At 49.5% G+C, this 19,969-nt stretch overlaps 1 protein-coding gene across 6 annotated transcripts in view; it reads right to left on the bottom strand.

Annotated features, from left to right (window-relative positions):
* Positions 1-2,403: 2,403 nt before the first annotated feature.
* The window catches only part of FAM107A (family with sequence similarity 107, member A), a 67,608-nt gene continuing 50,042 nt past the window's right edge, over positions 2,404-19,969 (bottom strand). For 2 of the 6 annotated variants that reach the window (XM_011998362.1, XM_011998363.1), the window contains 3 exons: positions 10,359-10,533; positions 8,159-8,315; positions 5,039-7,639 (listed from right to left, as the gene is read on the bottom strand). In XM_011998362.1, coding sequence (XP_011853752.1) covers positions 7,532-7,639; positions 8,159-8,315; positions 10,359-10,533 — 440 coding nt within the window. In that variant the 3' untranslated portion in view covers positions 5,039-7,531. Of the gene's footprint in view, positions 2,441-5,038; positions 7,640-8,158; positions 8,316-10,358; positions 10,534-10,998; positions 11,110-17,912; positions 18,370-19,969 lie in introns of those variants that run through there. The other 4 variants (XR_001008052.1, XM_011998367.1, XM_011998366.1 and 1 more) reach the window with 4 other exon arrangements.

The following is a 19,969-nucleotide window of genomic DNA, read 5'->3' as shown; positions in this document are numbered from 1 at the left end:
GAGACATGACAGGACAAAGGTAAGCAGTTTTGGGCTTCCAAGGGCTGGAAGCTTGGGAAGGCAAATATATGGGAGGAAACCGCTGGAGTGAGGTTTCCTTGCAGATTCCTCTGGTGCCATCTCTGAGCTGATAAGAGTCTAGAGTTGTCTCCAGTAAAGATGAATTTTTATCCTGCCTTTAGGCAGATAAGGGGGAGGGCAGAGGGAGTTTTCCTGTGTTTGCTGCTTCTTAATTGCCTTCAACTCTAATTTGATGTCAAAGAGGATACTTTGGGGGACATATCCTTTGACAGCTACTATAGGTTGAGTTCTTACTATATTCCAGGCCTAGTACTCATTGCTTTACAAACAAACTCTCATTTAATTCAGAAAACCCTGTGGAGTAAGTACTTTGACACCTATTTTACAGTTTAGGAAACCGAAGCACAGTTTTTCCTAAAATTATTGCTAGTGGGTGGTGGAGACAGGATTTGAAGCTAGGTTTTGGAATTTTTCTGGCTTTTGTCTTTTTTTTTGAGACGGAGTCTAGCTCTGTTGCCAGGCTGGGGTGTAGTGGCACGATCTTGGCTTACAGCAAGCTCTGCATTCGGGGTTCAAGCGATTCCCCTGCCTCAGCTTCCTGAGTAGCTGGGACTGCGGGTGCACGCCACCACGCCTGGCTAATTTTTTGTATTTTAGTAGAGACGGGGTTTCACCATGTTGGCCAGGATGGTCTTGCTCTCCTGACCTTGTGATCCGCCTGCCTCGACCTCCCAAAGTGTTGGGATTACAGGCATGAACCACCGTGCCCAGCCTGGTTTTTGTCTTTTTTTGGCCATGGGATCTGTGTTTAAATGGAAATACATGGAAACAAACGTTGAGCTGCTCTAATTAAAGTTGAGAAAAGTGGTGATGAGGGCAAGGAGATTATAAATGGCTTGGTGTCACCCCCCACGTCCCCCATGAAGCAAAATTTGAAAATATAGACAAAGATTGGATTTCCTTTTCTGCCTTACCTTCTGGGAGGCTCAGGGCTTCTTTGTTATACTCAGTCATGCTAATTCTCTTCAAACCTGAGTTCTGGACGAGGAGCAGTGGCTTGTGCCTGTAATCCCAGCACTTTGGGAGGCCCAGGTGGGCAGATCACTTAAGATCAAGAGTTCAAGACCAGCTGGCCAACATGGCAAAACCCCGTCTCTACTGAAAATACAACAATTAGCTGGGCATGGTGGCACATGCCCGTAATCCCAGCTACTCGTCAGGCTGAGGCACGAGAATCGCTCGAACTTGGGAGGTGGAGGTTGCAGCTGCATTCCAGCCTGGGCAACAGAGTGAGACTCTGTTGCAACAAAACAAAACAAAAGAAAAACCAAAACAAATTGGAGTTCTGGAATAATTTTCTCTTTCCCATCTCCCCATTACAAAGCCCTTCATTTACTCTGTGACCACCCTTTAATCAGGAACACTGGGTTGGCATGGTAGCTCACGCCTGTAATCCCAGCACTTTGGGAGGCTGAGGTGGGAGGATCGCTTGAGCCCAGGAGTTCAAGACCAGCCTGGGCGACATCATGAGACTCCTGTCTCTAAAAAAAAAAAAGAAAAAAGAAAAAATGTTAGCTGGGTGTGGTGGTGTGCACCTGTAGTTCCAGCTACTTGGGAGGCTGAGGCAGGAGGATTGGTTGAGCCTAGGAGTTGGAGGTTACAGTGAGCCATGATCATTCCACTGCTCTCCAGCCTGGGCAGCAGAGTGAGAACTTGTCTAAAAAAAAAAAAAAAAAAATCAAGAACCCTGAACCAGCACTCATAATTTACAGTTGCCGCAGGCTGTGGTTTAATGGGTTTAATGATTAAGACTAACACAAGTGACTGACTCAGAGGCAGAGGGCTGGCCAGTGTTTGTGTTGGGGAGAGTGCTTTCAGCATCCCTGGATATGCCAGTCTGCCTGTGCCCCAGCAGAGGGCCTGTGCCCCTGCAGCTCTCTCCCTCTACGGGGCATGCCTGAGGTTGGCTTTGCAGGGGGGTGAGCATTTTAGGTTGGACACCAGCCTGGGCAACATGGTGAAACCCTGTCTCTACCAAAAATACAAAAATTATCTGGGCATGGTGGCGGGCACCTGTAATTCCAGCTACTTGGGAGGCTGAGGCAGGAGAATTGCTTGAACCTGGGAGGTGGAGGTTGCAGTGAGCCGAGATTGTGCCACTGTACTCCAGCCTGGGTGACAGAGCAAGACAGTCTCAAAAAAAAAAAAAAAAAAAGGAAAAAAGAAAATAGATTTCTGTTGTTTAAGCCACCCAGTCTATGGGATTCAGTTACGGCAGCCTGAGCTGACTAGGACATCCAGACAGGAGGAGATTAAGGCAGTTAGTTCTGTTCTTCTGAAGTCCAGCAGGCGGGGGCACTGTAAGGCAAGAAACTAGCAGGGGTGAGGTGGTTGTTGGTTTAGTGGGTCTTTGGAGGCACTGAAAAATCAAAGTGTTTAGGTTACTGCTCAGCGATAGGAATGCAAGGAATGCAAGGAATCCCTTCACAATGGTAGATCCTGACCTTTTTTTTTTTTTTTTTCCAGAAGGAGTCTCTGTCACACAGTGTGGAGTACAGTGGCATGATCTCTGCAACCTCCACCTCCTGGGCTTAAGCAATTGTCCTGCCTCAGCCACCAAGCAGCTGGGACGACAGGCGTGTGCCACCACACCCAGATAATTTTTGTATTTTTAGTAGAGATGGGGTTTCACCATGTTGGCCAGGATGGTCTCTCCTGACCTCAGGTGATCTGCCTGCCCCAGCCTCCCAAAGTGCTGGGATTACAGGCGTGAGCCACTGTGCTCAGCCGAGTCTGTTTTTATTGCGCGGAGGTTAAATATTTCAAGTTCAGACAGACAAATGGCAGATAAAATAGGTCCCTGAATCCCGTGGCGCATGGTCAGGCTGGTACAGGGGCCTCCCAGGAGCACTTTCCAGGAACAAGGCCTGGCTGTAGTGGAGAGAATGCAGACTCTAGCCCGGCGTGGTGGCAGGCGCCTGTAGTCCCCGCTACTCAGGAGGCTGAGGCAGGAGAATGGCGTGAACCAGGGAGGCGGAGCTTGCAGTGAGCCAAGATCACGCCACCGCACTCCAGCCTGGGCGACAGAGCGAGACTCCGTCTCAAAAAAAAAAAAAAAAAAAAAGAGAAAGCAGGCTCTGCAGACAGGTCTCTCTGGGTGAGAATCGCATCTTTCCCAGGGCATTGCCTTATGTCTTCTGGCAAGGGCCTTCACTTACCTGGGTCCAGGTGTCTTCATCTGCAGAGTGGGGAGGAAGACACCTTATTGTCAAGGGTGCTGACATTGCTGGCCCCCTGTGAATGCAGTGATCATTACTGACATCCATTCCCAACTTTCTGGGGCACCTAACTATTTTCAGGGCCCTGCATAAAGGTGAGCAGAATCAGACAGGGTCCCACCCTCACATGGTTTGGAGTCAGTATAGTCTCAAGTGTGGCGAGGCTGCCCTGCCACAGCTCCTGCGGTCTGAGGACTCCAGTGACACACACACTGCAGGACCAGGGATGGAGGGTCCCTTCACGTCCTAAGGTCAGCCCTCTCTCCCAGATTTTGTGTTTAGTGCTGGTTTGCCATTGACAGGTTTGCATTCTGCAAACCCAAACCAGGACCCGTGGTCTGGTGCGTGTGAGAGAGTGTGGCCCCCACAGGAACAGGGGTTGCTGTCTTGGCTCCCTGTTTAAGGAGAGGTCTGAAGTCAGAGCTGCTGCAGCAGCCTTTTGCTTCTCCATGGTCTCCAGGCTTGGGTGATGGCCTCATTATCAGCCTTCAGGGATGATCTGACTCTCTAGACACTCCTGTGGTGTGCAGGAGCCACGCAGCTCTGATGCAGGTCCTGCCGGTACGATGCCAGTGAGGCCGAGGTGTATTGATGAATGCCCAAGAGGGCAGACGAGGGCTTCCCGCCAAATAGACATCTGTGGGTAGAGTGGAGACCGTGGAGGAAGGAGGCAGGTGGCGCCTTCTCTGGTTGCTATGGGCTGGACCTGGGAGAAGGCTAGGGGTATTGCAGAGGGAGAAGGGGTTTCTCATTCATTCATTCAACAAACACTTCCTGAGCACCCTTCTCTAGGCCCTGTGCACTAGGGATTCAGAGTAAACAAGACAGACAAGAATCTCTGCCCTCATGGAGCTGACATTATCATTAGGAGGGACACACGAGACAAATCAGTAAAATATAAAATATGTTCAATGGTGATAAATGGTAAAGAGGATAAAGAAGGCAAGGCAGGCAGAGGAAGACTGTCGAAGTTGAGATTTTAGATGGGGTGGCTAAAGGGGACCTCATTTAGAAGAAGCATGATGAAAGACATGAAGAAAGTGAAGGAGTGGGCCGTGGGTCTTGGAGGGAAGGATACTCCTGGCTGGGGAAGAGCAGGTGGAAAGGCATGGAGATGAGGCATGCCTGGAGAGGGTAGGAGGCCAGCACAACTGGGGCTGTGTGAGCGAGTGGGAGAGTGCAGGAAGGAGGTCGGAGGCTAAGAGGGAGCTGGACTTATAGGACCACCTGGAATGCAGGAGAGACTCCACTGGGAGCCCAGGGAGGGCTCTGTGCAGAGTCACAAGTTCTGCCTTAGACTGGAAGAAAATCATTTTGGCTCCTCTGTTGAGAACAGGGTGTAGAGACAAGGCCAGTGGGAGAGACCAGTTGGGAGGAGGCCACTGCCGTCATCAGATGAGGGGGAGGCACTGAGCCTTTGTTCTCCACTGTGCCCCAGCCCATGGCATGCTTCCTGGCACAGAGCAGGCACTTAATAAATATTTGGTGAATGATGTGTGCGTTAGTGATGTCCAAGTACCAGTTTTCAGACTCATGCTAGGTAGGCTATATGGGGAAGGTACAGAAAAACAGATCCCAGGCATTGCAGCTGGGGATCCTGATCCAACAGGCTTCTGATGGGAAAGTTGAATCTGGATTTTTAGCACAGCCTGCAGGTAATTTTGGACAGGCAGGGACTGGCTTTCTCTGTCAGTTAGGGATGATTTTGGTTGCAAGTAACAGAGACTGACCAACAATGGTTTAAATAAAGAGGGATTTATTTTATTTACAATAATTATGGAGAAGGATGGTGGCTGGCATTGGCTTGGTGAAATAATGATAGGGTCAATGACTCTGTGATTCTCTTGGCCTTTTTCTCATGGTAGCAAGGTGGCTGCTGTGGCTCCAGGCATCACAGCCTCAATCAAAGCAGAAAGAAGAAGGCCAGGGAGATGTTAGCCATGCCTGTGTCTTTTATCAGAAAAGCATAAGCTTTCCCAGAAGCCCCTGTAGACTTCCTCTTCAATTTCATTGGCCACACCAAATCACATAGCCATCCTATGCTGCAAAGGAGACTGGAACAGTGAGAATCTGGGTTTGCAGCCTCCACAGTTGGAGTGGCTGCAGATATGGAGTTGGGACGACCCCTGAAGAGTGAACCAAGGTCTTCTGCACGGCTGCCCTGGAGGGCGTGGTGCTTGAGGTCCCTTCTACTTCTGGGGCTTCATGGAAAGACTTGTTGCCTCCATGGAGCACCTCTGGGGACCACTGGGTAAAGCCCCAGGCATTCCCTTGGGGACCCCTCATCTATCTGAGACCCTCTGTCTTGCTTCTCTTCACATGTCTGAACAACACATGGACCCGAGGGCTGCTTCTTTGGGGATGTGGTGATCTTTATTTTAGGGATTGTGCATCTTCAGCGTAACCCTCACCTGACATACATTTAACAGCATAACCACATTCTCAGCACGCCAGTCACATTCAGGAGCCTCTTTGAGCTTGACTTTATATGCACACAGGCGGAATATCTGCATTTACAGCCCTGTGCTGGCCACACACAGGAAAAGCACGACTTTAGTCACCCTCAAACCACCCAGTTACGAGTAAGACCAGGACAATCCCTTTCCTCCGGCAGTCCCACGTTTGCTTCCAGGAATCAGAGAGCATGCCAGTGGCAGCTCTTTGAGGCAGTTTTGGGGGAAGTGAAAGGAGATGCTATTCCAGCACTGCTCTGTCACCTTAGATGATGGGTTTAGGAGCCAGAGGCAGGAATTTCAGGGGAAAAGAACAGGCCTGGTTTATTCTCTAATTCTTTAAAAATGGGATAGGAGCAAAAGGTTAAAATAAGTGGGTCTCACATAGGAAACGCCTTCTGAAGAAGAAAAATGGGTGAATTCATTGGAGTTGGCCCAGTTAGGGGTTGGGTCTCAGGTGACAGAGGCGGGGGATTCAGACTCAAAGGGGCCAGTCCATAAAGGCGGCAGTGGGGTCTTCAAACCACTGTTTCTATTCCAGAAGCCTATTGGAAATCATTGTATATTTGCTTTCCATAAGACTGTAGGAAAAAGTAAAAAAAAAAAATTCTTTTCTTTTTGGCTAGATTTGCATCATAACAGTGTGGTCACACTGGTAAGAAATGCAGATTGGCAATCACATACATCTCTGATTAAAACAACACTCACATAACCAACACAATTTGCTAGGCCAAAGTCTTCATGGAGAATTCCTGGGGGTGGGAGTCTGGGGTGGGGTGGATAATGAAGAAAACCTGGGGTTGCAGAGGTGGGGTGGGAATCCCTGGGGCATCAGTCCACGGGAGGTGGGGGCCAGCGATGGCTTCAGGCGTGATATTTCTAATACATACCAGCCCTGGGCACTCACGCCCTGCTGCTCACAGCATGGTCCTCACACCAGCAGCCTCCGCCTCACCTGGGAGCTTGTTAGAAATGCAGGATCTCAGCCCCCACCCCAGATCTACTGAGTTAGAAGCTGTATTTTAACAAGATCCCCAGTGATTTGTATGCACAATCAAGTTTGTGAGGCACTGCTGCAGACTTCTGGGAGCAGGAATGTGGCAGCCCTGGCTAGGTGTGGTTAGAAGGCCTGGATGGGGCGGGGGTGGGGTGGCGGTGGGCGCTGTGCGGAGGAGATGATGAAAGCATGGGTGAGGGGAGAAGACCCAAAACAGCTGTCTTTGTTAGTGTCCTCCCACCTGGTCAGGATGGCAGCAACAAGGCCACCTGCGGTCTGCCCTGCCCGTCCTCCCCTCAGTGCTTTGGAGGCGGGTGTCCTTGAAGCTAAGCTCTGCTGGCTGCAGGTAAAATCACAGGTGGGGGAGTTCTCTGAGACCTAGGAGCTGGGTGCGCGGAGAAGCGGGGCCCTGGGGAGCCTTGGAGATTCCTGGTGGGAAGGCCCGGGCAGAACAGAAGGCTTGTCAAGCCAGAGGGCTGCCTCTTCCTCCTCAATTCTGCCAGAGAAACCCCCTGTGCTGGGCTCTGAACCCCCTGCAGGGAGGGATGCAAGTTTTCCCTCGTGGAGCGGAAGGTCTGGGTGCTTGGAAGGAAAAGCCTAGGAGCTTAGGGGCCCCAGCCTCCCAGGGAGAGCCAGGCCCTCTGGGGTGACACATTTCTACAGAAGCAGGTGGGAACATCACAGACGTCCCAAGGCCTGAGGCCCAGGGCTGCCAGGTGCAGAAGGGCTGGAGGAGGGTGTCCAGGCCAGGGTGGGTGGTGGCCTGAGCCTGGCAGCTGGCCCTACAGCGCTCTCTCTTCGCTGGTCAGTGTGGCAATTCTCCGCAGGTTTTCCCTGACTTTAATAAACTCCGGGGCGTGATCCTCTTCCTTCTCCGGTGGTTTTTCCAGCTGAAGGAGGGAGAAGCAGAGGGGTGAAGTGGATGGAGCTAGGGGGATTGCTACTCTGAAAACCTACGGCGTTTGGACCAAGGGCCCACTCAGTGGGAAAACAGAACCAACCTGAGGATGAGTTTTGCTACTAGCCTGGTAGCTGGGGCACAGAGCATGAGACTGAGTTCTCCTTGTGAAGCCTGGTTCAAATCACTCACCCGCTCTGGGCCTCAGGTTCCCCATCTCTAAAAATGGGAATGCCACCTGGTACGCAAGACAGTTGTAAGAATGAAATCAGAACCAGCGTGCAGTACACTGGGCCAGTGAGGAAGCTGAGGTTCAGAGACAGGAAACCACTCACCCTAAGGACCTAGCAAAGTGAATGGCAGAGGGAGGACTCAGGCCAGGCGTGGACTCTTAGTCCAGTGCTCTGTCTGCTGATCCTCTTCCCTCTTACTGGCTGTGGTCACAGCAGAGCTCTTCCCTGGAGGACAGCCCTGGAGGATGCGTGATCCTGGCTGGGTGCCCATCACCCACCTGGTTCAGCCTCTGCTGCCGTCTCAACAGCTCCTGCTCAAAGGGGCACTGCAGCCGCTTGGCTTCCAGCTCCTCCTTCTTCTTCTTGATGAGCTGGTTCCGCCGGCGGTGCTCCAGGACGCGCTGCAGCTCTGGCTTGCTGTCCACACCAAGGCCCCTGGGGTGGGGAAGGGGGAGCTGTCAGGAGACCATCACCTTCCCGCTTCCCCCAGCCTCAGGGCTGCTTCCTGCGGTGACACCAACCCCCAATATTATCTTGTGCAATCCTCCCTGTAGCCTTGGAGGTGGACCCATTACTGTCCCATTTTATCGAGACAGAAACTGAGGCTGCTAGGGCTGAAGATACACTGAGGCTGCTAGGGCTGAAGATACCAGTCCAGGTCACAGCTACAGATGGGCCAGATGAGGATTTGAACCCAGGCCTGTCTGACTGCAGAGACCAAGTTTTACGTTATTTCTGGTTATTTTCTTAGGATACTTTTCTAAAGGTAGAATTGCCGGGTCAGGCTCTTTGAAAAGATTTGAGGTACATATATCTATTTGTGCCTGAGAAAGGTTATCCAGTGTATCCTCCTGTGAACAGTGTACAAGAGCATCTATTTCTCCCCACCATCACCAGCCAATCTTTTTATATTTGAGAATCTGGTAGGCAAGAAGTAATATCTGTTTTTCATTTGTTTCTTTATTAGTCACATGGAACAACATTTGATATGTTTACCAGCCATTTGCATTTCTTCTTTTGTGAATTAACTGTATTATCACTATTATTTTTACAGACAAGGACTTTCTCTGTTGCCTAGACTGGAGTGCAGTGGTGCAATCATAGCCCACTGCAGCCTTGAACTCCTGGGATCAAGTGATCCTCCTGCCTCGCCCTCCCAAAGTTTTGGGATTACAGGTGTGAGCCACCACGTCTGGCTGTACTGTATTACTTTTTATTCATCTTTTCCTTGTGGATTTTGAGAGATCTGAATATATTACTTTTTTTCTGTATACGTGAGTTTTAAAAATAAAATTTGTTTATATTACAAATACTTTCTCTGATTTGTCTTTAAGCTTTTGTTTTTGATTGTCGTGATGTTTTTTGATATTAAAGGGATGAATCTAAAAGCCACTCAGAGAAAATGCTCATATTATAATACTAATTGAAAACAAAAACAAAAGCGACTCAGTGTACAAAATGATAACTGCTAGGATATTAGTCACATAGCTGAAAACAAGAACAGAAATCACAATCGGCTCTAATACCAGAATCAGCCAGCAGAGGGAGCTCTGAAAGCAACGCTGGGCTGATGCTATTACTGGTGAGCAAGAGTATTTCCCAGTCCTCCCAGAGGACGCTCAGCCTTCCCCTTCTCCAATTCACATCCCATCAATTGCCCCATCCCACCCCTGCCTCCTCCCAGATGCCCCTCTGGCTCGTCTCTGTCATTGCACACCACGGCCTGCCACGAAAGAGCCAGCCACCATCCTGGGCCTCTGCAACACTCCTGCCCTCTTCGGTATTGTGATCTCCCCCATCCCCCCACGTCACCAGACGGGCCCATCACACCCTGTGCCCCTGCTGTAGACCCTTCCTTAGTCCATCCTTCTGTCCTGGCCTGCACCACACAGTTGATGCCCCAGGCACAGTGAGTGACTCCTGTTTCCTGTTCATTCGCATATGAGGTTCCCTCTGCCATCCAACACCCACCTCCAGGCCTGGCTGACTCCAGTTCCCCTTCAGGTCATAGCTGAGGCAGCAGCGCTCCTGTGAAGTCATTTTAGACCCCTCTCGGGTTCCTCCTTTGGGGTCTCAGGCCTATTTACACCCTTATCAATGCACCCATCCTACTGCCTGGCTATGCACCCGTCCCTGTCTGTGAGGACGGGAACTGGGTCCCATTCATTCTTGTATCCCCAGGTCTGGGCTCAGTGCCCAGCACATAGTAGGCACTCAGTAAGTGTATCTGGAGTGTGGGCATGAAGCGGGTGACTGGGCAAGAGAACAGGGTTTTTTGGGTTCATCTGGTTCCCAGGGGCCCACTGGGGATGGGGTCTTTACAGGTTTTGCTGGTGATCATGAGGGGCACCCTCAACCTTCCTCAGTCTCCAGCAGCCCCAGGATGGTAGCCAGCTCTGCTTTCCTCCAGGGGTACCTTCCCCATCCCCCACAGGCCCAGGTGCTTGATGGGCCCGGGCAGCAGGGCTTCATCCCTACCTTCTGTGGTTCATGAGCAGCTCCCGGTGGAGCTCCTGGTGACTCCGAGAGGCCTTCACGGGGTTCAGCAGCTTCTTGGGCTTGATGAGCTCCGGATTCCACTCTCTGTATTCTGGCCGGGCCATCAGGCCCCCGATGTCCGCCCGCTCCCTCTGGATCTCTGAGTACATGGCGGCTGTGGAGATGGGCAGGGGAGTAGCTCAGAGCTGAGCCAATAATCTCACCCTGCCCCATGGGGCACAGTTGAAGGGCAAGGTTTTCATGTCAGATAGACCTTGGCCACCTGCTACTGCGCATACCTGGGCAAGCTACCTGACTTTCTGAGCCTTAGTTTCTTCACTTATAAAGTGGAAATCATAATGGAACGCATGCACAGAGCTGTGAGAATTGGAGATGATGTTTGCGACGTCTCTGGAGTGTAGAAGTAAAGTGATAATGGGTCACAAAATATGGGTTGACACATGCATACTTTTTGGCTTGACTTTGCAAACAACGGTTTTCTCCCACTATAAAAGGAATTATGTTTGAGTTTCTGTTTTTCAATGAGCTCGTAACAGAAAATGAAAATATATTTAAAAAGAGTAATATGTACTTGTTAAAAACAATTTGGATAAATGCAGTGATAAAAAGAAAGTATTACCCTTTATTATCTAACTCTATTCACGGTTCCAAATTCTGTTGTGGAACTGTTCAGCTTTTCATTGTCTTCACATCAAAGAGGAGAGTATGAAATTCAGAGACTGCTGTGTCCCTAATAGCAAAGGGATAGTTGTCAAATGTTTGGCTACTCAATGGCGCTACTTCTACCACAGCAGTTTGAAATCTGTCAATTTACTTAAAAATTAGACACAAGGGCTCCCTCTTCTACAAACTGGCTCCTTATCCTTGAGATGCCCAAAAGCAAGTACAACAGAGAGAGAGAGAGAGAGAGAGAGAGAGAGAGAGAGAGAGAGAGAGACTGACTTAAAAACGCCTCAAAGGTATAGACACTGCCTGGCCATTAGCTGCTTATAGGAATTTCAATGAAAATTTAGACTTTAGCTCTGCTCTCTTCATGAGTCTAGCTTTGCAGAGGTTGAGCTCCTATTATTTGCCAGGCTCTGACAGTTGGCAGTGTCTGCACATTTGTTGGTAATTGCCAATACAACTTTTGAAGTTTTCTTTGGTCTTGGGGAACCAGTGCCCTGTGGCATGTGGTTTTCATGTGGCAACTGAGGGAGTGTGTCCCCACCTCAAATACCAGGTTTCAGCCCCCGCTTGAGGGCCACCATGTTGCCTGTGGACAGACTTTCATTTCCTCGCCCACACTGGGAAGGGGATGAGAACCATTCTCTGCCCGAATACAGTTTCATGGATGAATAGGGATGTGTGAAAACCTGGAAGTGGCAAACAGCTTGTTGGGGTCAGAAAATACAGAGGAGGAGGTTTGACAGGGTGCACATTGCAAGGTGACATATCGGGAATCTATGCATCAAACCGGAGACTCCACTTTGCAATGGTGGCCACCAGACCCGTGTTTGGCATTTCTATGATGATCCATCACAGACTGCTGTTAGGAGGAGCAAGTAAGACCACATATGTAAAGGTGCTGTGTAATCTGGAAAAAGTGTTAATTATTATAAGGTATTTTGGATGTAGCCAGGTGAAATGTCAGAGCATAGACATGTTAATTTTTTTCTCGAATTCATATTCTCAGAACCATTTCTAAAATGAGAATTCTTATTAACTTCCCTTTTTTTCCCTCATCTTTTTTGTAAGGCTGTTTGCTTTCAGGTTACATCCTTCCTAATTTTTTGGTCCTTAAAAGGTGATCATAATAGTATATAGAGTTACTTTAAAATGGGCATTTGACAAAATACAAAGTTGGCTGTATCAGCTCCCCTTTCTGTTTTTAGTGTGGATATTTTCTTGTCTGTGGGATCAAGCTCTCTGGGTGCCAATGCATTAGAACACTTGGATTCAGATTGGAGCTTTGAGATCTTCTCTCTTTTGCTGACTATTCCTATTGTCAAGTGTCACCCATCCTTTGACTGAGTAATTCTCAGCTACGCTCTTTCCTTCCCGTGACCTCAGCTCTCTTCCTGTTCAGCTTATGCCACACTTTAATAACTACTTTGGCTCCCTGGCTATTCACCTGTTCTTAGTCCCTCTGTGCCCCACAAATCTTCCAGAGCTGCTTGCTTTCCATCAGCTGCACCATCCTTAAAAAATCTCACCGTATGTTGCCAAAGTGATAAGGTTGGAAATAGAATAAGTTGGATAACTTTAGGAAAGGAGATGGCAGCCTTAATATTTGCATAGATAAAGCCATATAACCAGAATTCTCACATGGATGAACAGAAACGCATTTGGAACTGAGAGAGTTCAACAATGTGGCCAGATACAAAATAAGTACACAAAATCAAGAGCTCCTGCGTAATGGCAATGACCACTGAGAAAGTGTATAATGATAAAAATAGTCATGCATTCCACAAATGTTCGTGTTCCTGTGATTTTCCTGGCACTGCGGTAGACACTGGACACACGGAAGAGAACTAAGCAAGTGAGGTCCTGGCACTCACAGAACCCACACTCTGCTAGGGAGGCCAGCAGTCAGCACATATGCAAGCCAATGAAAACGAAAGACCACAGATGGCTCCAGGCTCCCATACAGACTAAGGAGGGACCCACTGTCAGCCAGGTATGGCGAGGGCCTCTCTGAGGAGGCAACGTTAAGATCTGACAGTTGAGAATGAGGAAGGAGGCCATTTGGGGCCTGGGGAACAGCGTGTGTGACTCATGTACCTTGAACAAGCTGGGTCTGTTCAGGGAACAAAAAGACATAGTGTGCTGGGAGTGCTGTGAGCTGACTGACTGGGAGAGCGTCTGGAGTGAGGGTGGACGGGTGGGTTCAAGTCAGGGAAAGGCGCGCCTGATTCAGTTTTAAAAAGGTCATTCTCGCTGCTGTGTGGGGAAACTGTCAGAGGCCTTGGGATGTTTTATAACTTTGGTTTCCTTCACTTCCAGTGGGTGGTCTCTGTCTCTTTCTCCCATTAAATTCCAGGGGAAAAAATCTGTGATTGGCCTGGCTGAGACCTTCGCCCCATACATAAGTCGCTGGCCAGCCAGTGGGTTGGCTGCCCCAGGGCCAGTCGGACTCAGTCGCACAGGGTTGCTTTGGAAGAGGGGCCCTGTTTGGTTTGATCTTCTGTTGTTGCTGTCTGAAATGTCAAATACATTTTGAACAAGTGGCCCTCCTTTTTTATTTTGCACTGGGCCCTGTCAATTACAAAGCCAGTCCTGCACCCCAGGTTCAATCTGTGGTCAGCCCTGGCTCAATGATTTCCTCCAGATGAAGGTGTTTCCCTGAGGCCAGGCTGGTGTGGTGGGTGAGGCAGGAACCCTGAAGGATGTGGCTGGTGCCTTAGCTCAGGGCTGCAGGGGAAAAACCATTGCCTTTGCCGCTCAGGGAGCTGAACCACAGCAAACAACCCCTGTGAGATCCATGTATACATCTACGAGGGGTGGGATGAGGAGGGCTTCTGGGGACCCCCAGGACTTAGAAAGTTGAACCAGCCTTCCTACCTTTTAATTTATTTAACCAGGGTCTCTGGGCAGAAGAACCTCACACAGGTCCTGTTATGAAAGAGACTACTCAATGAAGCACAGGTGCCAGGCCAAGAAAATCCAGGCTGTCTTGGGTGGTCAGCTGGGCCTCCTGAGGCAGAGGACTGGGGTGGTTCCCAAGGCTGCTGAGCGTCCCGAGAGATCCAAGACTCTGGGGTCCATCTGGGGAGTGGCCATGGAGGGGCTAAGAGGGGAAGTGGACATTAGACAGGTCCTCTCTGGAAAGAAAAGGGTGAACAGCCAGGAGAAGAGCTAGCAGGGAGAGGGAGGAGCAGGCCAATCATGAAGGAGAAAGGTAAGTGGCTTGTCTGGATTCTTCATGGCTGTTAAAGAAATGCAGGAGGAAGCAGAAGGATAAGGAGGCTGAAGTCATTCAGACCTGGATTTGAATGTCAGCTCTGTCTGTGCCTTCCTACCCTCTGGAGCTGGAGCCTGGAAACTACAGCCTTTGGACCAAATCCCACAGCCCTGGGACACACCACGCCCACTTATTGTCTATGGCTGTTTCCCACTGAACAGCAGAGTTGAGATGGGACAGCTGCTTTTGATCTGGTGTTTCCTCATCTGCAAAATGAGCATTATGTTAGAATCTTTCTCCATGAAGTTGTGGTATCGTAAACGAGGTGATACTTGCAAGGTGCTTCGCAAATGCCTAGTATAGAGTTGAGCACTTGGCGCTGGCTACCAGGGCTGCCACATACAACAGGCCGGTTGTGTACCTCACAACAGCAAGTCCTCAACTCCTATAGATTAAACTGTGAATGGTGCCCCTGGAATGGCAGTGTGACCACCCTGTTAGCTGCTATTAACAATCACTATTAATAAATCCCATTCCTAGTCCTAGATGGAGACTTCTCATCCTCAGAAACTGCACTGGTTAAATCAGTGGATCTTAACCTTGGCTACATATTGGCCTCGCCACAGGAAGTTTCAAAAATTCCAATGCCGGAGTCCCACCACAGGGATTCTGATTTAATTGGCTTTGGGGGTGGCTTGACCTTGGGGATTTTTAAAAGCTTCCTAGGTGGTTCCTAGAGTCAGCCAACTTTGCAAACCATGGAGTTAACCCAAAACACAAACTTATTTGCTTCGGCCCTGAAGGATCTCAGCTGACTGTAGTGGGCCTGGTTATTGTGAGCAAATCTGATTAAGGTCACAGTTCTTAGCAGCTGTGTGACCTTGGGATGTTCTCTAACCTCTGGGATGCTCCTCTGTAGAATTGTGATGCTGTGAAGATTGGATGAGCTAAAGAGCTGGGCATGAGGTGGGGGCCACCAGTAGGCGACAGCTACTAAGTGTCTTGCATGACTATAGGACGGGCAAATAATTCTCAATATGCAGACTATGGGACTGATATTGTTTTTCATGCGGTGGGGATAATAAGAGGTCCGAGGAAAGATTGGGAGCCCCTTGTTTGATTCCTCCCTGGTTTTGTTGGTGACTCAAGAGGTCCCAGAGCTCCTCGCCAGAGGCTCCACAGGACGTTGGCCCCACACCAGGCAAGGCTCAGTGGAGATCTCTGCTGCTCCCAGGGAGAGGGCACAGGGCCACTGGGGCATGCATGGCTAATGCAGGGTGGCAGATTTGAAACCAAACACTGGTGCCCCCACCCACAGGAGAGAGTAAGGAGAGACAGAAGGAGAGCTGCACTGATGGAGTCTCAGGGCCCAGTTCATCTTGACAATAGCCATACCCCATTCTGTCTAAGACCTCAGTGACCCTTCCACTTGCCTCTCCACTGTTCTGGTAGTCCTATTTCTGTCTTTGATGGCATCAGTTGTAACAAATGACACATGAGCCAGTAAAGCAATGGTTAAAGCAGATGTTTTAGTGGAGACAGACTGGGTTTGATTCATGGTGGCAACCCTTCCCAGCTGTGTTACCTTGGACAAGTAGCTTAACCTCTCTGAGCCTCTATACAGCAAGGATAATAGCCTATTCACGGAGCAGTTTGGAGGATGAAGTGATACAATGGCACAATGTGTTTAGCCCAGTGCCTGGCAGAGTGACGCTCACCGAAGACAAACCATGGTACTTCTGTCCTGAAGAAATCCTGTGGTCACCTCTCGAATTTGATCTGGATCTCTAAATCACCCTCGGAGGCAGCCAGTGGTACCCCGTTTTATAGATGAGAAAACTAAGGCTCAGAGAGGCCAAGCTACTTGTCTCAAGATACACAGGGAGTAAGCAGCAAAGCCAGGACCTTGGACGCCAAATTCAGTGCTCTTTCTATCTCTCCACTGTCTTCAAGGTGCAAAATGTCTTTTAGTTGACAAAGCAGGGTTATGTCCCTTTTCTCTCTCTAGATAGTCAAGAAACCCCAATGAAGAGGCTGTGTGAGCCCATTTTATAGGTGAGAACATGGAGGCCTGCTAACTTGAGGACTAATAGCCTATGTGAAAGACAGACTCTCCCTGGGGAGACCCAGCCTGGCCCCAGCAGCTTTGGGCTTAAGCTAGAATCCACAGGCCTGTCTGGCCTCAGGCTGGTCTCATTTAGGAGAGGACCAGCTGTTGGCCTTCCCTCCTCTGCCCCCACTTCCTTATTACTGTTCAAGCTGCTGAGTTCAGAACACATTCAGGACCCTCTTGGTTCAGCATTTAATGGGATGGCAGGCAGAGGAGAAGAGAGGCTTTCAAAATAACGACTGGCAAACGAAAAAGAGGCATTCAGTAAAAGTGACAAGCATGGTCACTGGATTTCCTGACCCTTCTGGCTTTTTTCCTCTCCATGGGGAAAGTGCCTAATTGTATTTCACTGGCCAGCAGCCAAAGAACAGTGTACCTGGGAGCCACCTCCAGATCTCTCAGCAGCTTCTGGTCGATGCTCGGAAGCCCCCAGCAGAGCTGCTTGTCCATTTGGATGCAATGACTCAAGGCTGACTTCCTGAACATTTGCCTTGGGTCCGTTGTAATTTCCTACCTTGGGAGAATGTTGGGTGGGCATTTAGGATTTTGAATCAATTAAATAGCAGAGTCCAGGGCTAGACATGGAGGGTCCTTAGCAAGGTTAGTGGACAGCATTGTGCAGTTGATCTGGAACAAGCATCAGCAGACCTGGAATCCCTGCTGGCTCATTAGTGGCATGATGCCAGCCACTTTACCTGGCAGATGCCTCTGCAGGGAAAATTCCAGCAGGTACTTACCACCAACAGAACTAAGAGGGCCGCTTAGGATCTAAGTCATCCTGAGATGCAGGTGTGGGGGCTGCCTTGAAGCTCGAAGTGACTTGAGTTTGGTAGCAGTTTCAAAAAGTGACACACCCAATCCTACAGCTCTTGATTTCTGGCCCAATCTCAGACTTGCCTTGTATTGCAAAGTCCTAAAGCCAAATTCACCAGAAAGGCAGGCCCTTCACACGTTAACCTGCATGCACTATGTGCCATGCACTGTGCTAAGCACCTAGCAGTCGTATCCCATGAAATATGAAATTCTTACGACAGACTGAGAAGGTGGGTACTGTCATTATCCTCTTTTTACAGTCAAGGAAACTGAAGTTCAGGGAAGTCATCTGATTTCTCCAAATCACACAGCCGGTGAAAGAAAGAGCTCGAATCTGAGCCCAAGTTCTGACGCTGAAACCTGTGTTCTGTCGGTTGTGCCGAGAATTAAACCCCCAGACTGTGTGATAGTTGACTTAGGTGAGGCTATATCATGCATTAATTCAGATTCACCTGAGGATGCAGCAGAAAAAGATCAACAAGAATGCAGGGCTATGCCTAGGGGCTCACTTCTTTGTCTCCTACCCTTTTCCGAAACCCAGGGTGCCGGGAGGCATCTCCCGTATCATTTTACAGATGCTGGGACATAGCCCAGGTACCTAAACTCAAAGCACTCAGGTCCACTGACAGCCCACTTCAGTGCACAGGGTCTGCCCTCCTTCCCTTCCACCTCCTCCCGAACAGCACCGCGCTCGACAGCAGGGGAAACAGAACAGAGATGGTCTTACTTCTCAGGTCGAGTCCTTGGGAAGGGAAGTCAGGAGCGTGTTGCTGGGTTCCTCACTCCACTGGGAAGTCCCAGACTAGCAAGGAGGGCTGCCTCTAGAGGGCGGTTCTTAAACCCCTGGGAACGGGAGGCTGCTGAAATGTGCCAACAAGTGAGACAGCCTTTGCATTCCTGTTTATTCTGGTATCAATAAAAAGGAACTGTTACTATAGTAACAGATATTTCACTTGGTACACGGCCACTTCCACGATGCGGAACATCATGTCCAAGCCACACGCTTGAGAGGCACAAATAAATACCCATTTTGTCAGATTGATGAGGAATAAGAAACACGCCAAGCTTTGTTCTGAGCAAGGCAGCTCACGTAAAGGAATTTCCCTTGTTTTTTATGGGAGGGTCAGGCAAGAGTGGATTCCAGCACTTCCCCATGGGAGGGGAAGCCAAGCTTCCTGCAGCAGTGGTGTGGATTCTTCAGGAGAAAATGGCTCTGGGGGGAAAGGGGTGGGGTGTAAAGGGAGGGAAAACTGCTCAGCATTGGGTCAGTTCTTGATTATCCACAAATGGGTCAGAAACTCCGTACACAACATTTTCCTGATACCCCGAACGTCATCGGCACTTCACAGAGGAGCCAACAGGAGAGTGTAGGAGAGGGGAAGCACCGTGTCTGGGTCTCAGCAGGCTCGAATGTTGGCCCTGGCTCCAGCACCAGCCCCTTCAGCAGCCACTCAGTGTCTCTGTGTCTTGGTTTCTGTGTTTGTCAAACGTGGAGCATACCAGGGTGGTTGGGAGATGACATGGATGAGATGACATTAGTGAAGCACACAGTCAAAGCTCAGCATATGGGACTTTTCTCCAACAGAGACCTGGACTCTATGTGAACTGAGGCCAGAGCCCAGCATGGTGCATTTTGCCTGGCAGAATATGTGTTCCATAAGTAGTGGCTCAAAGAATGAACGTGTGAATGTAAAATATAAAAGTAGGCCAGGAATGGTGGCTTACACTTGTAATTCCAGCACTTTGGGAGGCCGAGGCAGGCAGATCACTTGAGGTCAGAAGTTTGAGACCAGCCTAGCCAACATAGTAAAACCCTGTCTCTGCTAAAAATACAAAAATTAGCCAGGCGTGGTGGCACACACCTGTAATCCCAGCTACCTGGGAGGCTGAGGCAGGACAATCGCTTGAACTTGGGAGGCGGAGTGTGCAGTGAGCCAAGATTGGGCCACTGCCCTCCAACCTGGGTGATGGAGCAAGACTGTCTCAAAAAAACCCAAAAAACAAACAAACAAACAAAAAACCAAGAAAAGTAAAAAATGTATGTAGATCCTTAAGGCCAGCCTTGAGTGCTTATGGATAATGGAGGCATTCTCCTAATTTCAGAATCAACTTTCATTCGAAAAGCTAGAAGTGTTTTCTATTGTATAGTGTCATCCTAGTCCCCCATTGAGGAAGCTGGGGTCTACTAGTTGACCGGGCCTCCACCCCAACTTTACTTTCTCATGGAGTCTTGGTTGGCTGGAAGGCAATGAGGCCTAGGACATGCATCACAGGCGAATGGAGGCATTAACAATGCAACCTTGTGTCTTCTTAGGCCTGTATTATTTGTGCATTTAACAAACATTTATTTAGTTCCTGCTGTGTTCCTGGCACTGTTCTAAGTGCTGGGGGTACCATGTGAATGACACAGGTAATATCCCTGCCATCAGGGAACCTACCTGCAAGGGGGATACCCAGTAAAGAAGGAGACACTCAGGATGACGTCAGGCAGTGAGGAATGCCGTGATGAACGCAAGGCTGGGTGAGGTGAAGGGGGGTGGTGTTTTAGGGTAGCTGAATCACAAGGAGTCAGTTGTGTGAAGTCTGTATACATGGGAGAGTCTTTGTCAGGTGGGAAGAGCCAGTGGAAAGGCCCAGGCTAGGTGGATCCTGGTATGATGTAAAGGCAGGCTGGGCGCCATCTTGGGAGCGAGGGAGGTGAGAGATGGGTGGAGTGGGAGGGACAGAGCAGGCACGTCCAGGGAGTCTTGGCCACGCTGACCATTCTCGAACCACTTAAACTTA

Source organism: Mandrillus leucophaeus, unplaced genomic scaffold (genome assembly GCF_000951045.1).
Source record: "Mandrillus leucophaeus isolate KB7577 unplaced genomic scaffold, Mleu.le_1.0 Scaffold57, whole genome shotgun sequence".
NCBI lineage: Eukaryota > Metazoa > Chordata > Mammalia > Primates > Cercopithecidae > Mandrillus > Mandrillus leucophaeus.
Note: the sequence above shows the minus strand (reverse complement) of the source record. Positions and strands in the feature narration are given on the sequence as shown.